At 37.5% G+C, this 24,162-nt stretch overlaps 2 protein-coding genes, 2 long non-coding RNA genes and 1 pseudogene across 6 annotated transcripts; 3 read left to right on the top strand and 2 right to left on the bottom strand.

Annotated features, from left to right (window-relative positions):
• Window positions 1-2,347: 2,347 nt before the first annotated feature.
• Window positions 2,348-3,868, top strand: LOC147555845 (uncharacterized). Its single transcript, XR_015235009.1, has 2 exons — window positions 2,348-2,531; window positions 3,636-3,868. It is a non-coding gene; the product is annotated as an uncharacterized LOC147555845 (long non-coding RNA).
• Window positions 3,869-7,174: 3,306 nt separating this feature from the next.
• Window positions 7,175-8,870, top strand: LOC147555844 (uncharacterized). Its single transcript, XR_015235057.1, has 3 exons — window positions 7,175-7,419; window positions 7,781-8,052; window positions 8,356-8,870. It is a non-coding gene; the product is annotated as an uncharacterized LOC147555844 (long non-coding RNA).
• Window positions 8,871-13,779: 4,909 nt separating this feature from the next.
• On the bottom strand, window positions 13,780-22,617 carry LOC147555841 (protein S40-1-like). Of its 3 annotated transcripts, XM_086663702.1 has the most exons (4): window positions 21,248-22,617; window positions 15,212-16,144; window positions 14,965-15,113; window positions 13,780-14,510 (listed from the first exon to the last, which is right to left on the bottom strand). In XM_086663702.1, exons 3-4 carry the CDS (start codon window positions 15,066-15,068, stop codon window positions 13,964-13,966), a joined length of 651 nt encoding a protein of 216 aa, XP_086519828.1. In that variant the 5' UTR covers window positions 15,069-15,113; window positions 15,212-16,144; window positions 21,248-22,617; the 3' UTR covers window positions 13,780-13,963. The 3 variants fall into 3 exon arrangements, with proteins under 3 accessions (XP_086519828.1, XP_086519829.1, XP_086519827.1); XM_086663703.1 differs by having other exon boundaries at window positions 14,657-16,144; XM_086663701.1 differs by having other exon boundaries at window positions 14,965-16,144.
• Window positions 16,324-18,118, top strand: LOC147555843 (uncharacterized). Its single transcript, XM_086663700.1, has 2 exons — window positions 16,324-17,586; window positions 17,883-18,118. The coding sequence occupies exons 1-2, from the start codon at window positions 16,494-16,496 to the stop codon at window positions 17,915-17,917; spliced, it is 1,128 nt and encodes a 375-aa protein (XP_086519826.1). The 5' UTR covers window positions 16,324-16,493; the 3' UTR covers window positions 17,918-18,118.
• LOC147555842 (ATP synthase gamma chain, chloroplastic-like) lies at window positions 21,430-22,430 on the bottom strand (annotated as a pseudogene).
• Window positions 22,618-24,162: the final 1,545 nt, after the last annotated feature.

Here is a 24,162-nt window from a genome sequence, read left to right as displayed (position 1 = left end):
TGTAGACAATAGGGTTTGAACCCATGACCTTTAGGATTATCAAAGGAAGCTTTGCCAACTGAGCTACATGCATACAAGTGAATTATCACGTTCAGCTAGTAAATATGCCGTTGATTGGGGGCCCTCCTGTTGTCATCAAGAGTTGGGGGCCCAAAGCCACCGCTTTGGTGGCTTTGGGCCTAGGCCGCCCCTTCCTGGAGCAAACACATGTACCAACGTTATGTATGTGCTCCAATGAGGCAATGACCAACTTTTTAATTGGTCGGTCATTATACATTTTTCTTACACTAACCTTGCACTAACTTAAACTATGCTTACTTACCCCTACACTAGTCATATAGCACAAACTTTATATGAGAATGACTTGGTTTGGAGAAGAAAAATATCGTCAAGAAGACCATCAAACAACTTTTGACTAGACTTCCCACCTGTTGGCGTTTTTATTACACATAGCATGATAGATTTTGAAACAAAAAAAATCCGGCCTATGGTATTTTTTTTTTGAGGCGGCCTATGGTATTTCAAGAGAAGTTTACAGAGTTGGTTATTTGGACAATGTCTTCTTGATATTTACAGAGATCTTTTAATTATAATTTAAAATATATTTTGTATTTACATGTGTTGAGTCAGATATTGATCAGTTTTGATAAAGTCAAGAACTCAACAGATTGACTGCGAATGTATAGCCCTTGTAAGGGTCATCAGGGAGGTGGATCCGACAGAGCTCTGCCACCTAAGACCTGATATGGGAGGTTGGTACGAGTGTATTAGGCACCTTCAACCATGCGTTGAACCACATTCGAGCAAATAGGTGAATCCGAGACAATGGAGAGAGGTTTAGAAAAGTGACCCTCGACACATTGAGCCAACTCGGCGTTGGGGTGAAGGGGAGGTGGAGTCGAGTTAATTTTGTAAACCAGAGACATGCCTTGTTCGAGGACCCGGAGAAGAGAGAGGTCGACCAAGGTGCTGTTTGTTTTTTAATATTTTCAGATCTGAATTGGAATTCAATTCAGATTTCAGATGTTTGGTTTTCAATTTAAAAAAATCTGAAAACTTAGTTGAATTTGGGTCTTGTCTGAATGGGCTGAAAAAGAGCCCACTTATTACAGACTTCAAAACAAGTCTGAAATAAGAACCCAATTTCTGAAATATGTAAAATGACGTTCATTGCCCCTATAATTTAAAAATCTTGTCTCAATTTTCACCAAAGTCAACCAAACCACCGCCACCGAACCACCACCACCACGAACCACCACCACGACTACCACCGAGCCACTACTGCCACCGAACCACGGAGCCACCACTACCACCACCACCACCGAAATCTCAGAAAACACAACCAAGATCACTACAAGATTTACCATGAAAGTCACTGGAGGAAGGTCTATGAACCCTCACCGGATCTGACGAGGGTCATCTTGCTCGAAACCCTTGCCAGATCTAGGGAGGGTTTAGGTTTGTTTTCGGCTCGAACCCTCGCCGGATGTGGCGAGGGGTTAGGTTAAATAGTTATACCGACGAAAAACTAAAGAGAAATGACTAATATCGACGGCGTCGGTCATGGAGGAGGAGCTTTAATGGAGAACTCGAACACAACAACGATAGAACCAGGTTTCTTATGTCGAATGGTTAGGGTTTTGATTCAACACATATCTTATTGGAAATACGATTACCGCCGGTGAAACGAGTTGAGATGAACTCATAGCTTTCTTCCAATCTTGTTGTTTCCTGTAGAGAGAGAAGGGTAGGGAGAACAAATGATGGAGTAGACCAGTTGGGGAAAGAGAGGCAGAAAAGTGATGGAAAAGGATGTTTAGAAATTAGGGTTTTTTCTTAACAATATCCACGAGGGTATAAATGTCAAAAGCATAATTCAGATTTGATAATTCAAATTAAGAAAACAAACATCTAATTAGTAAAATATTTCAAATTTTTCAGATTCATGCAATTCAGTTCAGCCAATTCAGATTCAGCTAATTCAGATTCAGACGCCAAATAAAAACCAAACACAACCCAAAATAAATCTGACTCCTTCAGTAGATTCATACATGCCTTAAGAGAATATCAGATAGAGCCAAAGATCCAATTTACATACGTAGACCATTATGCGCCAGAGGATATGTGTGTTAGAAGATACGTGCACATCATACATTGTCTTCAAAACTGGCATCAACATGTGGCCACTATCTAGACCGGTGTCTTACCACCGCATCTGTAGTGCCCCTAACCCAAGCATAGGGTGTATATAGCAATAGGTCATGTAGGACCCTCTTTTAACCCTCACCTTCTAAACCCTACTACCCCATCTTACCTTCTTTTTTCTTTCCTTTTTTTTTTTCCAGCCGTGGGTTAGTATAGAAAATGGGGGTATTGGTGATCTAGAGATAGAGAGGGTGGGTTCTAGAGAGAGAAAGTGGCATTGGATCTTGAAGTGAGTGGAAGCTAAAGGAAGAAGAAGGAGGAATCAAGGTGTTTGGTGATTTTCTTTGTTGTTCTTGGTGTGGAGCTTGGTTTGCTTTGGATCTAAGGTAGATTTCTATCTCTCTAGGGCTTGAATAGCCATTTTTATAGAAAACCTAGACAAATTAGATAACACTATAACCCTAGATTTTAGTATTACTTGAACATAGATTAGGGTTCTTGACATAAATATATATGCTAGAAGTAGTAGATCTATATTTGTACAAACTCATTTTTTTTTGGGTCACTTTGAATCTCATCTATGTGTTAGATTTTGAGGATATTTGCTATAATGACATACTTGATGAACCATACAACCTTCATTTACATTTCCATGCTAGATTCATGTATTACAATGATATTTAGGGCTAAACCTCTCTATTTGCCATGATTTTAGTATACAACTCTTATAATTATATGTCTCTCACTATTGGACAATACTCTTTATATAGATACATGAACATGCCCTATAACTCATCATGATATGAGAATTTTAGGCTATTATCATCATTGATTCATTACTTGCAAAATTACAAATATGGAACTCGTATGTCGTAATATGCTATCGAATATGATTTTGATTTATGTATGTTGTGGTGTGATGCTATTATATGTGTGTGATGTGATGGAGTTGGTGGAGAGTTGTGAGAGTTTTGTGATTGGTTCGACCCTCTCTACCGGATGTGATATAGGTATGGAGCGTATGGGGTCGGCGCTAACACAATGGATGACCTTGTGGACCACACTCTCATACAACGTGGATACCAACTTGTCATATTGCTTTTGGTTGTTTATTACAAATGGTGTGATATTATGTATGTGTGACGTGATGGAGTTGGTGAAGGGTTGTAAGAGTATTGTGGTTGGTTCGACCCTCTCTACCGGATGTGATATAGGTATGGAGCGTATGGGGTCGGCGCTAACACAATGGATGACCTTGTGGGCCACACTCTTACATAAGGTGGACACCAACTCGTCATGTCGCTTTTTGTTGTTTGTTACATATGTGGTACATTATATTTCTAATGGTCACAACTCGGATACTATACTTGGACATCTTCTCATGATAAGTGGTTGTCTATTTGTTTTGGTAGCTCTTGAAACTGTCTATTGAGGCTTTAGAGGTTTCGAAATCTACTTGTTGGGGTCTGACCCAACCTTTTATTTTTCAGGACAAGGAAATCGGGAAGTGCCACCTGCTTGAGTCATAGTTAGCCTTGGAGGAGTTTCTTTAGTGATTTTCTTTCTTTCTTTAGGTAGTTATTTGGAGTTGTATCTCCTAAACACTTGGTGTTATTTATGTTTTATCTTGTCCGACATTTGTGTCGATGATTTAGAGACATCCTATGAGTTTTGAGAAACTTGGTAAAGTTTCAGTAGTTGATTTATTGTTACTTTTTGAGCTTCATGTTCGACACTATTTGTCTCCTTGATGAGTATATCGTATATGTTTACTGTGCTGCGAAGAAATGTTTTAAGTTTAGGTTTTCATGGCGGCCGACGTGGAAATCTGGATTTGGGGTGTTACATCTTCTAAACTTAAACTTAGTGAATTCTTTCCTTAAAATTGCAAAAAGTTCCTCACAGACTTGACCATCATATTGTTTTCTTTGTGTTTTGCAAGTTTTATCACCTGGATCTAACCACAACCTGAAAAGGAGTTCATTACTTGATCACATACCTTCATTGTCAGGGATATATAACTGAAGAAATCTCTCTTTGTTATCATTAACAGGTAAAGGCTTAAATTTAAATAGAAGTCTAATTAAACCAATGAAGTCCCTTGTTGAAAATAGGGTTTTTGTTTAAATTTTTAATGAATCAAATTCTTAGGTTTCTTAAGGTTTTTTTTGTATTGAATAGGAGTTAGAGTTCGTTATGTGGGTATTATTGTGGGTTTGATGAGTTTTGATTTTCTTTCTCTAGAAATCTTGGATTAATCAACAAAAAAACTATAGTATTTAAATATATAGGTAGGATTTTGTTGATTTCAGCTAAAATTTTATAATTTTTTTAAATTGTATGAAGCTTGAACTCACGCCAACGACGAAAAATTAGTTTGAGGAAGACGATATTTTATGGATAGATATATATAGCGTAGAAGATGATGTTTTTTTGTGTTGTGTATTAATACATTATGAAGTCTTCTTTCCTTTGTTACTCGCCATTTTCTTACTTTATTACAATTTCAGCAAAAACAACTACAAAATTACCAATAAAAACATATCAAACAAGTTAAAAGCTCATCGTCCTCTTACTGGTTCAATCATTTCTCCTACTACTATTACACAATCTCAAATATCCCGACCTAAAAGAGTAAGAAGATTAGGGGTGACCTAAAAAAAGATAAGAGGATTAAGGGACAAATTATATGCCACTATAGACAAATAAATCGGAACCAACTAGAAGTAAGAGGCTCCTGTTGTGGCAACAATCTCACATCAGTGGTGAGACGGAGTGTGGTGCTCCTCTTAAGAAGTTAAGCACCCTTCTCTAGTGAGGTCTTTTAAAACCGTGAGACCCAGGTGTGTCAAAGCGGACAATATCACAGTTGCCCGCACCATCCTATAACAGCTACCTAATTTTAGTCATTTAATTAGAAGGTACCTGAGACCAAATTAAACATGTCTCTGTTTTTAGTACTTAAAGTTTCCTATATGTAACTGCTACAGTTTTAACTCTCTCTCTCTCTCTCTCTCTCTCTCTTCTTTCTCTCAGCTACCCTGAGCAGGTCGTACATAAAACATTGTGTTTACTATTTGCTAGTGAACCCCACTCCCCACTGCTTGGTTCATTCAAATTCACCTCTGGTCCATGAGGTAAAACTGTATAAATTACATTTTTTTAGTTGTTATTGTGGCATCTGGAGACCAATCATCAATTTAACCTTGAAATACCAAATAACTGTGTGAAGATTTAATTAGAAGATAGCTTGTTTTTGATGTTTTAAGGAAGGAAACATGATGAATAAACAGTACATTATGGTTATTACATTAAATGGTACAACTGTATTTATATATAATGATATAATAGTTTTAAGTATTATTGTATGTGAATGAAGGGTACTGTTTCTTCACCAATAGAACAGAGTTCGAATTTTACCGTTTCGAAAAACTAGAGTAAGCGTCGAATTATTCGCATTGGGTTTTAGGATTCAGAGACAACATATGATTGCCAGACAACAAAGCCCATTTGTGCTCTTACTTAGATTAGGCTAGTGAGGCTCGGCTTGGATCAAGCCCGCGTAAAACGGGCCAACTCGTAAAGAAAGTTATTGAAGACAAGCACTTAGAAGCAACTAAAGCTTAGAAAATGAGGCAGAAGATGAAGTGCATCCTCAAAGTTTGGCTGCTATGTGTAACATGAGTGTCAACACTTGAAGTGTTTAAGTCAAAGTGTGAATTACCACCACCTAGGGGTGTACACGAGCCGAGCTTTTAACGAGCTGCTCGAGCTCGGCTAGACTATTGTCCATGCTCGACTCGAATATTAACGAGCACGAGCTTAACACGAGCCCAAAATCATGCTCGTTTATGTAAACGACCGAACTTGATCATCCTTTAGTGTATCATGAGCTACTCGTGAACAGCTCGTTTAACGTACTCTTATAATATTGTAGTACATAATTACATTTTAGTATTGAAACTTGTACATGAAATATTAATCATTAAAAAATTATCGGAATATAAATAATTAATCATTATTATTGTTTGTGACAAATGATCATTAAAGTATTTTGATAATTAAGAAAGTTTTACTTTGAAGTATTTTGATAAACGAGTTTAAAAGAATGAGAGATCGAGCTCGAGCTCTTTGAAACTTATACAAATCGAGCTTAAACAAGTGAACAATTACTCAAACGAGCTCGAGCTCGACAGTCAAATACACGAACCGAGCTTGAACATCTTACTACTCGGCTCGACTCGACTCGAGTACACCCCTACCACCACCTTTTAAAGGGAGGAGAGAAGGGTCAAGTGTTACAAATCTATTGCTACTTTAAACCTTGTTAAGTGAGCCATTTTGCGTCCGGAAAACTCTCAAAATATTCTCTTCCAAAATCGGACGGGTTTACGGGTTATATGTCTGGGCTTAGCAACCGGGTTTCATGCTCGGGTAGCAATTTTTTAAGTGAGCCCCAGGCCCGCCCATTATTTATAGGTGGGCCGGGCAGACATAACCCATCCCGGACTTTGGGTTGGCTCATTAGGTTATCGGACTCGGGTGTTCCTGGTCGAGTAGGGGCTCTCGGGCCAGATTTCCACCCCTAACTTAGAAGATAAAAATATACTCTTTTTTTGAAATAGATATTAAAAAAAAATGTAGTAGAAAAATAGAACTTGATATCCTAAAATTTTCTAAAATGGATGGAGGATTCATTTTGTGACATTTAAGTTGTAGAGTACTAAAGTTTCTGTTTTCTGCACAAACATTTCTCAACCCCTCATAAATAAGAAGAAAATTTAAAGCTCCTCTTAGCATTATTAAATGTGTTTGCCTGTTTTTCATTTCCTTCCAAAATTTCAAATAAAAACTGCAACTCCTTTCTTGTTGGGTCGTTGAGAAAATTTAATGCCACCCCATCTTTCATTAATACTTATATTCCTTCCTTCTCTCCCCACCTCCCTCACCCTTCTTTTTTATAGCTTCATCACTTCTTGTTCTTCTTGTTCTTCTTCTTCTTCTCTCTCTCTCTCTCTCTCTCTCTCTCTCTCTCTCTCCTTTTTATATTATTCTTCTCCTTTCTCTCTCTCTAGACTCTCCTTCTTTCTATACCTCTTTCAAAGAAAGGTAACTTCAAGCACCCATTAGTCAAGTTTCATCATCCATTTGATTTCTTATTGAACCATTAGCTTCTACTATAGGAATCATATTCTTTTCATTATCAAGTTTAGAAGGGACTTAGAAAAGTTGGGTTCTTGCTATAAACTACATCCTTTCTTCCCTTTTCTTATAGTAAGTCAAATTCATATTTCTTATTTTTTTTGTAGGTGTATTGACAATTTTTTGTGTGAAGAAGATACTATGAAGAAATGAAAGATGTGTATCTGGTTTAGTGAACGAGATATTGGTCCGGTTCAATTAGAAAATTGTGTTCTCAAAGTTTTGAACTCTATTATTTAATTGAGCCGTGCCAATATCACGTTCTTATGGAAACATTTTCAAATTAGGGTTACGCTTACTCAATCACTAAAACTTTCAAACACAATGTTAAGGCGTAATTTTTTTTCTTTTCATTTCTCTTTAGTTTTGGAAGTTTTTATTGTTCTACATAGACCATGGTTGAAGAAAAATATAACAATTTTCTTATATTCAGATGCAACTACAGGCTCAAATTCATAGCAGATTCCCTCTTCAAAAAGCAAATGCATTAAAACAGTATAACTATTATGGTTAAGGTAGATACAAGAGCCGAAAAAATGCAGGTTTTTGAAGAAGAATCTTGAATAAGAATCTGTAACGGACGGAAAATAAAAACAATCTTATCGATGAGCTCAAAGTTTTCGTAAACGACAAATGTAAGTAAGGCCAAAAGGAGAAAAGTAAAAAACTACGTAACGGTTTAAAGAAACGGCAAACTTTAAGATGGTGGAGACCCGAAACCCGAAGTTTAATTTATTGATATTTTTTAATTATGTTTTTTTAATATATAAATTTAGTTTAATTTATTAAATTTAGTTTAATTTAATTTAATTTATTGGTAGAAACCCGAAACCCGACCCGCCCGAGTCCGGTAGTGCCCGAACGGGCACTCGGGCATAATCGGGCCGCGGGCTCGACATATGCTCTTGTTTACCCGCCCGATATCCCGATCGGGTAGCTTACTCTCCCGCCCGTGCCCGAAAATGGTGAGCCCGAACCCGCCCGAACCCGCCCGATTCCCACCCCTAGTGGAGCATACCTACTCGTTACTATAACTTTTATAACCCTCGTTCGTTCGCCAACTAAGTAAATGCTTATATTATTAATTTTTCTCTTGTTGTTTCTAAAAGGGTAAGTATAAATATGGATTGATTCTAGGACTCATCAATCAAGTTGGGTTTTGTTCGTAAACGTGACAATTGGTTCTAATACACATTTTGGAGTTTTTACAAGTCCGTTTTGGTTTATCCTATTGATTCCCGAGTCACCTGGCATATTTTTGTTGGATTCAATAGGATAAATCAGAATCGACTTTGAGGGAGGCGCCTCCTTCACTCACAAACTCCTTCTCAAGTTTGTCTTGAGAGTGGCGCCTTTAATACTCACAGGAGCGCCTTTAAAACTACCATTTTTGGGTGGGACTTGGGAGTTGGAGACTCAGATGTAGCAGTTTCGGTGTGCCTCTAGGATTTGGGCTTTAAAGTGGAATTGGTTTTGGACGTCTGTATCATCTGGGGGAAATTTATAGGACCACCCCACAAGAGAGAGAGAGAGATAGATGTTTAGAAAAAACAATTTTTGTGAGAAGAAAGAGGATAGTTTCACAATGGACAAACTTGACTTTGAAGTTTTTGGGACAAGCTTGTTTGAAGATCCCTAATTACTACCATGCTAAGAATCTGAAGTGAAAACAAAAAGACATGCTAAATAAAGCTTATAATTGTTCAACAAAACTATGTACTTTTATAACACCTCCTGCTTTTGGTCGCATAGTAAAAAGAAAAAACCACTTATTGGTGTGTTTGGATATTCCACGGATTCGTGAATCCAAGTAATATTTTTTTGTTTGTTTGACAACTAATAAGAATTTTATGATTTATTATTATTTGAGTACTTTTAAACGCTTCTTTTAAAAAAAATATTGAAGAAAACCTTATTCTCAAAAATCGTTTTTTCAAATATCGTTTCATTCGATAACCTTCTGTTTTCTTCATAATATTTTTTTTCCGAAGAACTGTTTTTCCAATATTTTTCGTAAATAATTTTTTTTTTCAAAAATAGTTTTTCTCAAAAGCCATTTTTTCCTCCTCGAACACCCTTTTTCTCGAATAATTTTCGAAAACTATTTTTCTCGGTTACCAAGATTTCATGAAAACTTTTTTCCCCAAAAACCGATTTTTTCTCTAAAAAAAAAATTCAGGAAAAACGGTCTTCATGAAGCAAAAAGGTTTTCAGGAAATTTTAGTTATCGAAAAAACGGTTTTCGGTAAAAAAACGGGTTAAGAGAAAAAAAAATTCAAGGAAAAATCTATTTTCGGGAAAAAAAAATTCGAAGGGAACAACAATTTTTTGAAGGAAACAATGATTTTTGAGAAAAGCATTTCTTAGAAAAAAAATGTTTTCAAAATAATTATTTCATATAAGGAAATACTTTTTTTGTAAATGTTAAGTTCAAAATCTAGATTTATTAATCCAACTTCCAACCTAGCAAATCTTAGGAGGTAGGGTGAGATTTTGGTCCAATACAAATTTTGGAATCAGGAATCCTTAAGATCCAAGAGTCTTAGGATTCTTGGTAGCTAAATAGACCAAGAATTCTTGATTCCTACTAAATCTCGTTTTTGATAGAAATCCTACCTAGGAATCCTGCAACCAAACACACCATATATTTTCTTGGGGTTACTAAGCAATGTAACATTAAAAAATAATTATTCGAATTTGATACTATAAGTTTAAAGATTTTTCTTTAAAAGTCTTTTCAATTTATTATCTCTTATTTAGGGAAAAGTAAGTAGTTTTTTAATATTACTTTGGTGGAGTTGTGCAAAATGGCTTTTTGACTCCTACAATTCTACAAATGACTCAATTATCAATTCTCTTTTATCTTGCCACAAAAATTTGAGATGGGCCGATGTGTAAAGCTACTAACAACCTTTTTATGTTGACATTTACTCTGATAAGATGTAGATTTTATTGGCACAACAAGGTTCAAAATCACATTTAGTCCATATCTCGCGTTCCAAATTCTTGTTTGGCTTGCAGGACTAGACAAGCCTACAGGGTGGGGCGTGTTTGTGATTATCATTCTCTCAAAAAATTTCTTGTATTATCACAGATTAAATAACTCTTTTACCTGACATTAAATTACTAATGGATTCATTACGACTAAATAAATTTATATATACTTAGTGAGTGAAACCGAGATTTCCTTAGAGACATTCCGAGATCTTCATGTTCCGGTGGAGAGTTTCCTTCTCCGGAATTTCTTCTTTTTATAGTATGGATTCTCTTTTAATCTAAGAGGGATCGGTGAACAGAATGAGAATGTACAACTTATCAAGGAAGAAGAAGAAGAAGAAAATAACACAATGGGAGATGACAAGAAGTTTCTATCAATGGAGGAAGGAAGATTACCACATAAACAACAAGAAGATAAAGTTATGGAATTAACTCAACCTTCATCTTTGAAATCAAATGTCAATGTCTCTGGTGACATTCATAATTCTTCTCCGGTGACATTTATTTCTCTAATTGTTTCATCTTCCTTACATATAATTTAGTATAATAAAGGTTTCGACCTTTAGGATCTTCTCAGCCTTGATCTTTAGGATCCTCTTATTTTATGACCTTTAGGGTTTTTTCATTAAGTTATTGTAATGTTGTACTCCTTTCCCTTCTTGGTGTAATTTTACTTTTGTAAGTTCTGTGATGTAATTTACTTCTTAAATTTCATGTTATACTCGAAGGAGTCAAAATTCTCAAAACCATGTAATGTTCGTGATTGTTTTTCTACATATGAATTAATTTTTGGTTTATCTCAAAAAAATTTGTATATACAAATTTAATAAAGATGCTATAGAATATTACACACAAAATGTTTAGTTTCTCCCCTCTCTCTTTCTCTATTCGCTCTCTTTATTTTCTCTCTCTTCTTCTTTAGCCCTTACTAATTTGTGTCTTTCTACGTATGGTGCTTTTTTTTGGTTGAAATTCTGCATATGGTGCTTACTTTAGCCAACGATTAACAATAAATAGTTATCCTCATTCCCAATTATTCTTCTATTTATATTGATTATTTATAGAGTATACGCACTATATCAGGCATACATCACATATTATATAATGTACTTTATAGATCACATTATGTGTTATTCTATATGTTATAAATATTATTTTATTCATGCTAATTGTTTAAATACTACTAAAGTTGGTGCATCGCAATTTTAATTTTATGTCTATTAAATAAATTTAACATATAAAATTTAAAAATTATTTTGAAATGACAAAGTTGATGTGTCGTCTATCTAGATAAAGGTAACACAAAAATTTTACCAAAAATTGCATTCACATTCTTCTTTGTACAAAACACCAAGTTCCAAATAGTATTCATCCTTCTAGTCAAACCATTGATCTAAAATAATCAGAATCCCAGAAATCACATTACCGAATTCGATTCCTAGTAATCACATTTTATTTCCTCTCACAAAATATAGCCTTAAGTTATTTGAAGATCTACCAATACCATCCACCTAGGCTAAAACGACACTTGAACTTGCAAGATCACCAATTATCTCCAAATTTCCCTTCCCTTAGATTCTTTAAACCCTTCAAATTCCTCCAGTGCTAAAAAACTAGACCTTTCTAAAACTCTCTTATTGACACTTCCTTAATTCTCATGATGCCCCACACAGTTGCACAGAGCGGGTTCCGAGCTCTAGCAAATACTAGCTAATACATTGGCTCAGTACCAGAGAGCGTTGGATGAGTCTGTATTAGCTGCTGAAGATGGCTTTGATATTGGATTATCTATCAGCCCAATAATATCTGTTTAACGAACATAATTATCTTAATAGGAGATGGTGATTGACCGTGGAGATTCGATGTACAGATCCAAAACAACAGACTTCATTTGCTAGTAAAACGACAGAATGAAAGAGATTGAGTGGTGGGCAGTTTTCCTGTCTACTATCCTATACATTTATCAAAGGAATATTGATAATGTACAGGATCTCTTGAAGTTTATGTTGGTCTTGTTCAAAGTAATAAAAGGGAACAAATTTGTACAAAATTATGTGTGGCCAAGGAGCTCTCAAAACTATTGGATTTTATTGTTTCAATAATGCGCGTAAGTAGTGTTTTACGAAGACTGTCATTTAGAAAAAACAAAAAAAGTACGTAGAAAATTATGGGTAAAAGAAAGATTTTGTTACCTGCAAGCCCTTACCACCAATTCTTCTCTTTGCCGACAAAGGTCGTCGGTAGACTGCATTGTCGACTATCCTTAAAAACAAGTCACTTATTCTTCCTTCCTCCTCCGACCACCATCAACACGTGAGAGAGAAAGATATAGTTGTCAGAGGTGGTGGTCGAGGAAGACGAGGAAGAAGATGTGAACTTTTTTTTAGGGTCGTTAACAATGAAAAACTTCAGACGACCTTTGCCGGCTTCACAAGAAGCGGTAGTGGTGGCCAACGGGCCGTGTCGTGCCGGCACGGCCCGTTTGGCAGCCGTGGCGTGTCAGACACGCCACGGCCACGCCAGGCACGGCTTGAGCCGTGCCGTTCCGTGCCGTGCCCAGACAACAAAGGTCTGGGCACAGAAACGGCCCATGGGAACGGCCCACCCGTTCCCGTGGCGTTTCCGTTGCGTTTCTGGCCGTTTCCGTGGCCGTACCGTGGCGTTTTCGTAATCGTTCCCGTGGCCGTTCCGTGGCGTTCCCGTAGTCGCTTCCGTGGCTCCGCCCCATTCATAAATATTTTTTTACTTGTCAAAAAAAAGTAATAAAAGAAATATGCATTTTTTTCAAGTAAAAAATTGTGTTGTACAAAAACTTTAGAGTCTATGTCATATCTTTGCTTATTTTATTGGAGAAGAGTTGTATAAAGACTCTCCACATTTACTTTATATTTTGTGGTTTAGGTGTGGGACTATCTTTACCACTTTATTTGTTTAGTTTTTTGAAAAAAAGTTTTAGTTTGTTTCAACAAAAAAAAATCTAAGTAAAAAAAATAAAGTAAAACCTCTTTTGTTAAATTCAAATAACTAAATTGAGCCGTTGCTAGCGTGTCGTTGTTGCCGTTTCCGTTCCGTGTCGTTCCGTGCCCATGGGTCGTGCCGTGTACCATCCGTTCCGTGTCGTTCCTGCGTGTCTAATGGGCCGTGTTTAACGGGTCTGGGGCTCTAAAATCCCAGCCCCGACACGGCACGCCAGACCCGTGACGGGTCGGCACGGCACGGAACGGACCGTTCCGTGCCGTTCCGTGTCCTCAAATAAACGGGCCGTGCCGGTCCGTTTCCGTGTCGGCACGGCCCGTTGGCCACCACTAAGAAGCGGTGATAAGGGCTTGAGGAGAAATCAGATTTTGTATCCAGAAATTTTTTAACTCCGAAAAATATTTTTGTTTCCCTTCAAAATTAACATATATCACAATCGCACGTGCCATACGCAGTTCATTATATTTTAAAGTTAACAAAATTTATAAAATTCGTCAACTTTTTTTATTATACAATATGTAAACAAAACTACATCTAGCCTAGTAGCTATTCTCTTTAAATATGCAACATAAAATCATACGACGAAATATTTTAATAAAACAAGGGGAAAATAGACGATGACGAAGAAGACGATGATGGTGAGTTACTCGAGGAATCCAGTTCTAGTGAGAACTGCATTTCTCACTATACTAAGATCTCTCCCTTTCAATGTCCTACCAACACCTTCACATACAGAAAAAGATGAAATTTGACTCATTTCAACCTTCTTAGCTATCAACTCATGAGGAGGAATTATACCTCCATTTTCATCATCATAATAATAATTGTAATCAGAATCATTATTATACCCATTATTAGATCCTTGTTTCTCTGAATTCTTCTTGTAAATCTTTGACCAATCAGGAATTTTAACAGGAGCTGATTGTTGATGAATCTTATTACTACTACCATTAATGGAACTTTTAGTTCTTGGAATTATCCTTGAAGAAGTTGGAAGACCAATTGGAGTTGAAAATGAAAAAGAATCCTTTGATTTTTTAACTTTTGGACTTGAATCTGTTCTATCTTTGATCACAGCCCAAATCTCTTCTTCATCAAATTCTTCATCATCATCACCTCTTAAGCCTCCAACATTAGTAATACCCATGTTGAAAAAACCTGATCTTTCTGCCATTGATGTACCTGAAAACCTAAAAAAAAAACAACAAAAACAATATACTATAAAACAACTTTTGAAGAACTTGGGATTTCAGATGTTTGTGTTTAAACTATGGGCTGGATTTTCTTGGAATTGAATATATAAGCAAATAAAGAGTAATGGGTATCCAGAATATACCTTCTTTTTTGGTTTTCTATTTTTTTTGTTTTGTTTTGATCTTCCTTTTAGTTGAAAACCTCAAAAGAAAAGCAGAGCTTCTTTTACAAAGTTTTTCAAGAAAAGTGAAAGAGAAATGTCTGTCCAGCTATCATGGCTTGAAAAACTCCAAAAATATATCAGCTTTTGAGTTTTGATAGGCTTTTCCCAAATTGCAATTTGCAAATAAAATCTCATAAAATCAATCAAAATAAGAAGTTGTTTTTTAAAGACAGTGGTTTTGAGATGAGGTTTTTGTCCAGACTCTGGGGTAAAGGAAAGTGACTTACCTCAGTACTCTCTCTGTTTTTACCATGAAAATGGTTTCAAAGTTACTACATATCTTCGCGTATGAATCTTCGTGGCTAAGCCCACTTTGGTTGGATGATAACATGTATATGTTTGTCGCTCCACTACGAAGACTAGGGTTCGAATCTTACTAAATTTACGATAACATAACATATTCAAATCCTACTATTTCAAAATGAATAAAAACTATCTTGTATCTGTACAAAAAATAGAGTTGATTGGTCTGACCTGATTCCTTTTATTGATTATACTGTAACCTTGTACAATGAACTGAAAACCCTACAAATTCATTCATTCACATTCACGGATCATTGAAAAAAGTAGGGATAAAAACAAAAGATATTGAGAAAGGGACCCTTGCTATTTCTAAAGCAAAATTGCCCTCAGAACAAAATCATTTCCTTCACAAATTTTATAATATACAACTTTTTCTTATAATGAGAACTTTAAGAAAATGTAGTATGTTAGATACCTAATGCTAAATCAATAAACTGACCAAATCACATAGACAAGAACTCTTACTACGTAGTTGGTCTCGGTCCGGACGGAGCCCGAGACCGAGATGACTAGACGAGACAGAGACGGACCCAGAAACGCGGTTGAGACAACATGTACAACTAATAAGTAATAAGTACAACGATTTTTTGAATCTTCTTGGGTTCTCCACTTCTTAGTTCTTAATCTTAATTTGTACTACTTTATCAAACTTCATAATTGTATTCCTAATTTATATAATATCATTGTTAGTTTGTTACTTACCTTAGATTGATTGAGAATATAATAAGTAATTAAGAAGGTACTAAATACAATTAGAATTTAGAGTTTCCAAAAGAAAAAGTTCAAAAAAACTATAAGTTTTATCTCAGTCTGGATTTCCGGCTGTCTCGGCCGAGATAGCCGAGAAACTCGGCCAAACCTAACTCGGTAGTTCGGCCGAGTCTCGGGAGAGGGCCGAGACTGAGACCAGACCCGAGATTCTCGGCCATCTCGGCCGAGACAGACTACACATAACTCTAAAGTTGAACAAGTTTATATGGATAAGGAATATGAACATAATGACATGAAACGTCTTTGTTGCAAATCGAAATTACTTGTTTCTCATTATACTGGAAGCTCGAGGGCATCGGTAAATTACATTACGGAATTGTCGATCATGAACAACTATTCTTTATCACGGATCATATATCCGACCCACATGGTCGGATCAACAACCCGGTCGACTACCCAAGAGAAGACCCATAGACTTAGTCAAATAACAAACTTAGATTTGTATCTTGTGTATCTTTGAATATCCTAACTATATCATAAACTATATATACTTGTAACCATAATACTTATTTGAATACAAGAGAAACATTTCTCAAACCTATCTCTTTCCCTCTTCTCCTCTCACTCGGTTTCTCTCTTTATCTCCACTAACAGTAGATAGATCATTCGATCTATCTCTCTCTCTCGGTTTATTAAACTTCACATGGTATTAGAGCACCACTAAGATTTCGTTTTTTTTTTAATGGCTTCATCTACGGATACCTCGATCACTCAAACTACATCCCCATTGTTCGACGTTCACCACTCCGATTCCCCGACGACCATACTTATCACCCCACTTCTCTCGGGTGATAACTATCCGTCATGGTCCCGAGCAATGAAAATGGCACTTCGTGCCAAAGATAAGTTTGCCTTTGTCGATGGTTCCATTCCTCGACCATCATCTCCAACCGAGTTACACTCATGGGATCGTTGTAATGATCTCGTAACTAGTTGGCTCCTCAACTCTGTTGATCCCGATATCCGCCAATCCATTCTATATGATGAAAGTGCGGCGGATATATGGCGTAATCTCCATGAACGTTTCCACCACACCAACGCTCCCAAGATTTTTCAGTTGAAACGTGCTATTTCGTCTATGAAACAAGACAACTCCGATGTATCTTCGTACTTTACTAAGTTGAAATCGATCCAAGATGAACTTCAATCATTGACTGCAGTAGAACCATGCATATGTGGCCATGGGAAAACGATTCTTGATCGTCTTAACCAAGACCGTGCTATGGAGTTCTTGCAAGGTCTTAATGATCGATTCTCTGCGATCCGTAGTCAGGTATTACTTATGGAGCCATTTCCCTCGATCTTGCGAATTCACAGTCTCGTCAAACAGGAAGAAGTCCAACAGAATTTGATGCTTGACTCCTCCATTGGATCGGATGCTGCTGCCTTAGCCGTCTCTCACTTTGGTTCAACTAACACTACTCGTTTTGATAGGTCCTCGGATAGGTCTATTCGATCTGACCGTTCAGACCGATCAAGACCCAAACGTCCAAGACCATTTTGTGATCACTGTCAAGTCCATGGACACACGGAAACGACCTGCTATAAACTCCATGGCTACCCACATCGCCAACGAACAGCCCCTGTTGCCGCTACTGTCCAACAGGTACCTGCCCCTAACGCGGCGCCTTTAGCTACTTCGATGACAGCTGAACAGTACACCCATATCTGCAACTATTTGGCCCACCAACGACCAATACCTTCAGCCTCCTCTAAAGGCACCTCTGTTAGCTCACCGACAGCAACCACGACTGATCCAGTGGTCAACCTAACAGGTACTTCCTTCTCTCCTACTCCTTGGGTCATTGACTCAGGGGCATCTCGACACATTTGTTCCGATCTCACTTCGTTCTCTGCTTATTATATTGCTCCTCCCGACTTTTATGTACGATTACCCGACGATACTCGTATACGAGTTTTACACATTGGTTCGGTAATCTTTAACAAATCTTTTTATCTCAATGATGTTCTTCACATCCCATCATTTAAGTTTAACTTAATCTCTGTTTCTCGTATTTCTCGTTCACTAAATTGTAATGTCACTTTCAATTACTTTTCTTGTGTCTTTCAGGACCTAGTGACGGGACAGAAGATTGGACGTGGTGATCCTCGTGATGATCTCTACTTTCTTCGCACGGAGCCTTTAGTCGGTTTTTCTAATTTTTCTAGTAGTAGTGCTAGTTCGAACATATGGCATTGTCGTTTAGGCCATCTTAGTGTCTCTCGTTTTAAATATTTAACTAGTAAATTTTCATGTATTCCGTTTGATTCAATGAATAAAGCTCCGTGTATGATTTGTCCTTTATCTAAGCAAACGCGTCTACAATTTCCAACTAGTTCTTCTACGACTACTAAACCTTTTGAACTACTACATGCCGACTTATGGGGGCCTTTCTCAATCCCATCTTTTTCGGGTTGCCGATATTTCTTAACCCTCGTAGATGACTTCTCTCGATGTTCTTGGGTATTTTTCCTTTCATCAAAATCCGATACAAAAAATTGCTTATCCAATTTCTCTACATTTATTAAAACTCAATTTCATTCTACAATATCTACTCTTAATACGGGAAAGGGTGATATTGTTTTTCCTCCCATTCAAACCCTTCGTTCCGATAATGGAACCGAATTTATGAATAAAGACGTACAATCTTGGATCCAACATAATGGAATTATTCATCAACGCTCTTGTCCTTACACACCCCAACAAAATGGGGTGGTTGAAAGAAAGCACCGCCATATATTGGAAGTGGCTAGGTCTCTACGACTACATGCTAACTTACCACTTGAGTTTTGGGGTGAATGCGTCTTAACGGCCGTATACATTATTAACAAACTTCCCACACCTCTTCTTGATGGTTTGTCACCTCACGAACGACTACTTGGTTCTCCACCTTCTTTCTCACATTTTAAAGTCTTCGGTTGCTTGTGTTTCGTTCACGATCCACATCCGAAAACAAAACTCGATGCACGATCATCACCCGGCATTTTCGTCGGCTATCCTCATGGTCAAAAAGGATACAAAATTTATATCCTTTCTACCAAACGAATCATCGTCTCCCGGAATGTCATTTTCCATGAACGCCACTTCCCATTTGCGTCGGCCTTTCCACCTACATCCTCGAATAACTCTGTCCGCCCCTTCATTAATCTTGAAGACGATGGATCTTATAAGCACCCTCCTGTTTCTATTCCAACAGTGCCTCCTGCTTCCCTAGACAATCAAACGCCTGCTATAGGCACTCCCCGTTTGGATAATAACTCACATATGGCCTCTCCTGTTTCGGACTCCTCTACAGGCACTCCCACTACGCCTCCTGAATCAGCCTCCTCTGCAGGCACTCCCACTATGCCTCCTGAATCAGCCAACACTAATCCCGAATCTAAGTGTCCTACTGCCACCTCATCAAACTCTCGGCCTCGGCGCGATCGCCGGCCACCATCTCATCTTCATGATTATGTGTGTACCGCCCTCTCATCTTCCGCTCCTTCTTCAAAGAGTGATATCACTTATCCTCTTTCCGACTTCATTTCTTTTGATTCCTTTTCTACTCCTCATCGTGTGTTTCTTACTTCAGTACTCACAACGATAGAACCTCGTAATTTCACTCAAGCTATGACCTCGCCTCATTGGCGCGAGGCCATGGCCAAAGAAGTTCAAGCCTTGGAATCTAACAATACTTGGACATTAGTCGATCTCCCTCCCGGAAAGAGACCCATTGGTTGTAAATGGGTCTACAAAATCAAACATAAATCCGACGGATCAATCGAACGTTACAAGGCCCGTCTGGTGGCAAAGGGATATACCCAAATTGAAGGTTTGGATTATAATGACACCTTTGCTCCAGTCGCTAAACTAGTAACAGTTCGTGCTCTTCTCTCTATTGCCGCCATTAAAGGATGGTCTTTACATCAATTAGATGTTAATAATGCATTCCTACAAGGCGATTTAGATGAGGAAGTCTTTATGAAACCACCTCCCGGATTTTTGCTTAAGGGGGAGAACCGTGTATGTAAACTCAACAAATCACTCTATGGCCTCAAACAGGCCTCTCGGCAATGGTTCTCTAAATTCTCTTCTGCCTTACTTACACGAGGATTTGTTCAATCTCTTGCAGATTATTCCTTATTCACCTATTCAAAGGGCTCTATCTCTCTTTATGTCTTAGTTTACGTTGATGACATTATCATAACGGGAACAGACACGAATGCTATTTTCAATCTAAAAATATTCCTTGATACTACGTTTTCTCTTAAGGACCTCGGAAAGCTTCAATATTTCCTTGGAATTGAGGTCTCCCGTTCCTCCAAAGGAATTTTTTTATGTCAAAGACGATACACCCTTGACATACTTGAAGACTCTGGGTTAACGGCTGCCCGTCCTTCCGCCTTTCCAATGGAACAAAAATCTCGTCTCGGACCTGATCATGGAACTCCATTACCAGACCCTACTATTTATCGACGTTTAATTGGTCGCCTCATTTATCTCACGGTAACCCGTCCCGACATCACATACGCTGTTAACAACCTCAGTCAATTCATGCAATCTCCTCACAATTCTCACCTTGAGGCCGCACATAGAGTTCTCCGCTACCTAAAAGGCTCTTTAGGTCACGGTATTCTTCTTTCTTCTTCTAGCCCTCTCCACGTCACTGGTTATAGCGACTCTGATTGGGCTGGATGTCCCACTTCCCGTCGTTCTACAACCGGTTACATTACCTTTTTAGGTTCTAGTCCGCTTTCGTGGAAATCAAAGAAACAGTCCACTGTTGCACGATCTTCGGCCGAAGCTGAATATAGAGCTTTGGCCTCTCTCACGTGCGAACTTCAATGGCTTAAATTTCTACTTCATGATCTTGGTTTTGATCATTCATCTCCTATGTCCGTTTATTGTGACAATCGAGCTGCACTACATATTGCCGACAATCCTGTTTTTCATGAACGCACGAAACATATAGAAATCGATTGTCACCTGGTCCGTGAGAAGATCAAAACAAAGTTGATTGCTACAAATTTCACCCCTACAACGAAACAACTAGCTGATGTCTTCACCAAACCATTAGGCGCGGATGCCTTCAAGAAGATCATTAACAAGTTGGGCATTCTCTTCATTCCTGCTACAACTTGAGGGGGAGTATCACGGATCATATATCCGACCCACATGGTCGGATCAACAACCCGGTCGACTACCCAAGAGAAGACCCATAGACTTAGTCAAATAACAAACTTAGATTTGTATCTTGTGTATCTTTGAATATCCTAACTATATCATAAACTATATATACTTGTAACCATAATACTTATTTGAATACAAGAGAAACATTTCTCAAACCTATCTCTTTCCCTCTTCTCCTCTCACTCGGTTTCTCTCTTTATCTCCACTAACAGTAGATAGATCATTCGATCTATCTCTCTCTCTCTCGGTTTATTAAACTTCACATTCTTAATTCTTATACAAGGATGATTCAATGAATTAGGAAATAAACACCCAAAATGAGACATTTAGATAGATATAGAACAAGATTAATGACTCTATGCGTGGGAATAATCCCGGCTGAATTCCGGCCGGGGTACGATGAAAGAACAATATATATAAGAGGGGAGAGGAAAACCAAACTTGATCAAGCTAAAGCATCAGCACCAGCAACAATCTCCAAGATCTCACCAGTAATCTTAGCTTGATGTTTAACGGAGTATAATTCATCGACAGAAGCTTCTTTAATTCACCGCCATTATCAGTAGCACTACTCATTGACCTCATTTTAGCAGCTAATTCACTAGCCAATGATTCTTGTAATGCCCCTCAACTGTTAATTCACTAGCTAAATCACTTAAGCTAGAGCATCAAGAATCCGAACTGGGTCTTGTTCAAATTGCAATATTGGTGAGAAATCAACAGTTTTAGTTATAACTCAATCTCTTTCAACTGTTAATTTCCCTTCTTAAGTTGTTAACCTGAATAGTTCATCTTCTGCTGCATCAACACATTTCCCATTTGTATCACAGGTTTCTCCTTTCGGTGAAAGTGGTAGTAAACTATGAATAACCCTAAAACCTAAACTCAGTGTTAGAAAAATCCCACCTTCAAGAAATTTATCAACTAGTATATAAGGTCTTCTAATGAAATAAGAATTACCCTTTTTTCCAACACTAATTATAGTATAATCAAGCCCTAATTATTTCAATTCAGAGATTCGTTTCTCAGCTTTTTTCAAGATATAATTATTAAAACCACCACAAAGACCACGATCACCAGAGACAACAACAACGGCTGCTTTTTAATAGGACGAATATTTGTTCAAGAGATATCAATATCTTCAGTTTGAAGTTTTTAATTAATATTATAAAGAACTCCAACTAGGGTTTCTAAAAGGGTCGACCACTTACAACTGCTTCTTGAGCTCTTCGAACTTTTGCAGTAGCAACTACCAACAAGCTTCATTGATTCTGTAATTTTCTGGGTATTAGGATCACGAAGATTACAACGAATTGGGTTTACAGATGAAGATCGATATGGGTTTATTGTTGAATTATAAGATGGGTGGTGGAGAAATGGGTTGAGAGCGGATTTAAATGAGAGTGAAGAGGAATCAGAAAGAGATGGTTTGGATGAAACCAACATCGTTAAATTGAGCAAGACAAGATCTTGAATTGATTAGTGGATTTGATCTTTAGAGTTCTAAACAGAGATCTAGAGAGAGATCAGAGTAGAATGGGGATGATGTTCGATTTGGGGTTTTGGGATGAAAATCTGGAGGGAAATGAGAGGCGAGGGAAATTGGAGAATTTGACCGTCGCCAATTGTGGGTGAGAAGGGTTTGTTTAATGTTTAGGGTTATTTCCTTTTTGCCCCCCAATTTGTGACTAGTTTTCTTTTTGACCTCCTATTGTACATAAACTCAAAATTATCCCTTTTTTCTAAACTTCTTCCAATTTCTGTTAGTCTCAATATTTATCGTTTAATAGTGCTCATGCGTTTGCCAGCCCGCCACATGCTAGAATATTTATCCTTTTGAGGTTGTCAAATCAACAATAATGCTTCTTACATTCAGGTCTACTATTTTGTTTGAATCATTTTCATCAAGTATCTTCAAAACCAGAATTAAACGCCTTCTCATATTTGTTTGTCAGATGCCATGAATACTTCTCCTCTCTCTCTAGATTTTTTTCCCTTTGGTTTCAAAAAGCTTCATCAATAAGATGATCAAATTGATGATTAAACAAATATATTTTTTTCAACAAAAATCTTTGAGTTAATTCATATTTGGCCCCCTACTTTGTGACCAGCTTCTTTTATGGCTCCTTGTTTTCTGTAAATTCAAATTTGACCCCCTATTTTCATGTAAATGTCATAACTACCCCTACTCAAAATCTTTTCTTATGACTCCTTTGAATCGTTACGAAGAAAATCTCGGCAATTTTTCTTGCAAGGATCCAAAATGACGACATTTTGATCTTTGTTTGCCTGGGGCCATGCAAACTTCTCCTTTCTCTAAGTTTTTGTCTTTGGTTTCAAAAAACTTCATCGAGAAGATGATCAAATTGATGATGAAACAAAGACATTTTTTTCATCAAGAAGCTTTCCTTATGATTCATCTGAATCATTATGAAGAAAATCTTGCAAAAAGAACTTGAAATTTTTTTGCAATGTTTCCTGTCTTTGAATTATTCTCATCATAAAGTTATTGTTCAAGTTCTTACAGAGATCTTGGAGCTCATTCAGAGCACCTCCTTGGTGATTTGGGCATGAGTTGACCCGCTTGGTCCTTGGTCTTTCATTGACTTATTGACTCAATCACCTGATGACCAATATTTAGATCATCAAAGAGCTTAAGTGGTTAATCATCTAGAAGGTCTTTGAACAGGACCACTGAATATTCAAATCTAGTGAATTGGTGACAGTGGTGATCGGAGATGAACGGATCGTGATAAAACAATAGGCTCGCCTTAATCAACCAATCAAGGTTCAATATCTAAACCTCATAGTTTGAATTCTTTTCTTTAAACTGCCTACTAAGCATCTGAGAGGCTTCCGGATTTTTTGCAGGTTTTGTTCCATAATCACGATGAGTTATTCACTGTTTGCTTCGTTGAATCTTCGTATCCTGGGTGATAACCTAAAAACCAAATTTAGACATCATCAGTACCCTCGTATTTTTATAAAATACAACTCCATTCCCGTAGAATTTCATGCCCCATAATGTGGTGTATATACCCTTAAGCAGCTGCCACAAAGAACAGATGATGCAATAGTAATATTGAACTTTGGTATAAACGAAGCAGTTTCTGTGGACTTTAGGCCATTTAATTTCGTCAAGCTTTAGACCATTTCATTTCGTTAGGCTTAGGCCAGT

This window comes from Eschscholzia californica, unplaced genomic scaffold (genome assembly GCF_041429995.1).
Source record: "Eschscholzia californica isolate CP2 unplaced genomic scaffold, dmEscCali1.0.p SCAF_2, whole genome shotgun sequence".
NCBI classification, from domain to species: domain Eukaryota; kingdom Viridiplantae; phylum Streptophyta; class Magnoliopsida; order Ranunculales; family Papaveraceae; genus Eschscholzia; species Eschscholzia californica.
This window is presented reverse-complemented; position numbering and strand designations above follow the sequence as displayed.

Excerpts from the sequence above, each read along its gene's own strand:
- LOC147555841 (XM_086663701.1), bottom strand. The coding sequence starts at position 15,068 with ATGTTATCATCCAACCAAAGTGGGCTTAGCCACGAAGATTCATACGCG. Across the intron at positions 14,511-14,964 it reads AAAACAGAGAGAGTACTGAG|GTTTTCAGGTACATCAATGG; the intron begins GTAAGTCACTTT and ends TTTTTTTTTTAG.
- LOC147555843 (XM_086663700.1), top strand. The coding sequence starts at position 16,494 with ATGGCTTCATCTACGGATACCTCGATCACTCAAACTACATCCCCATTG. Across the intron at positions 17,587-17,882 it reads TCCAGTGGTCAACCTAACAG|GACCTAGTGACGGGACAGAA; the intron begins GTACTTCCTTCT and ends TGTGTCTTTCAG.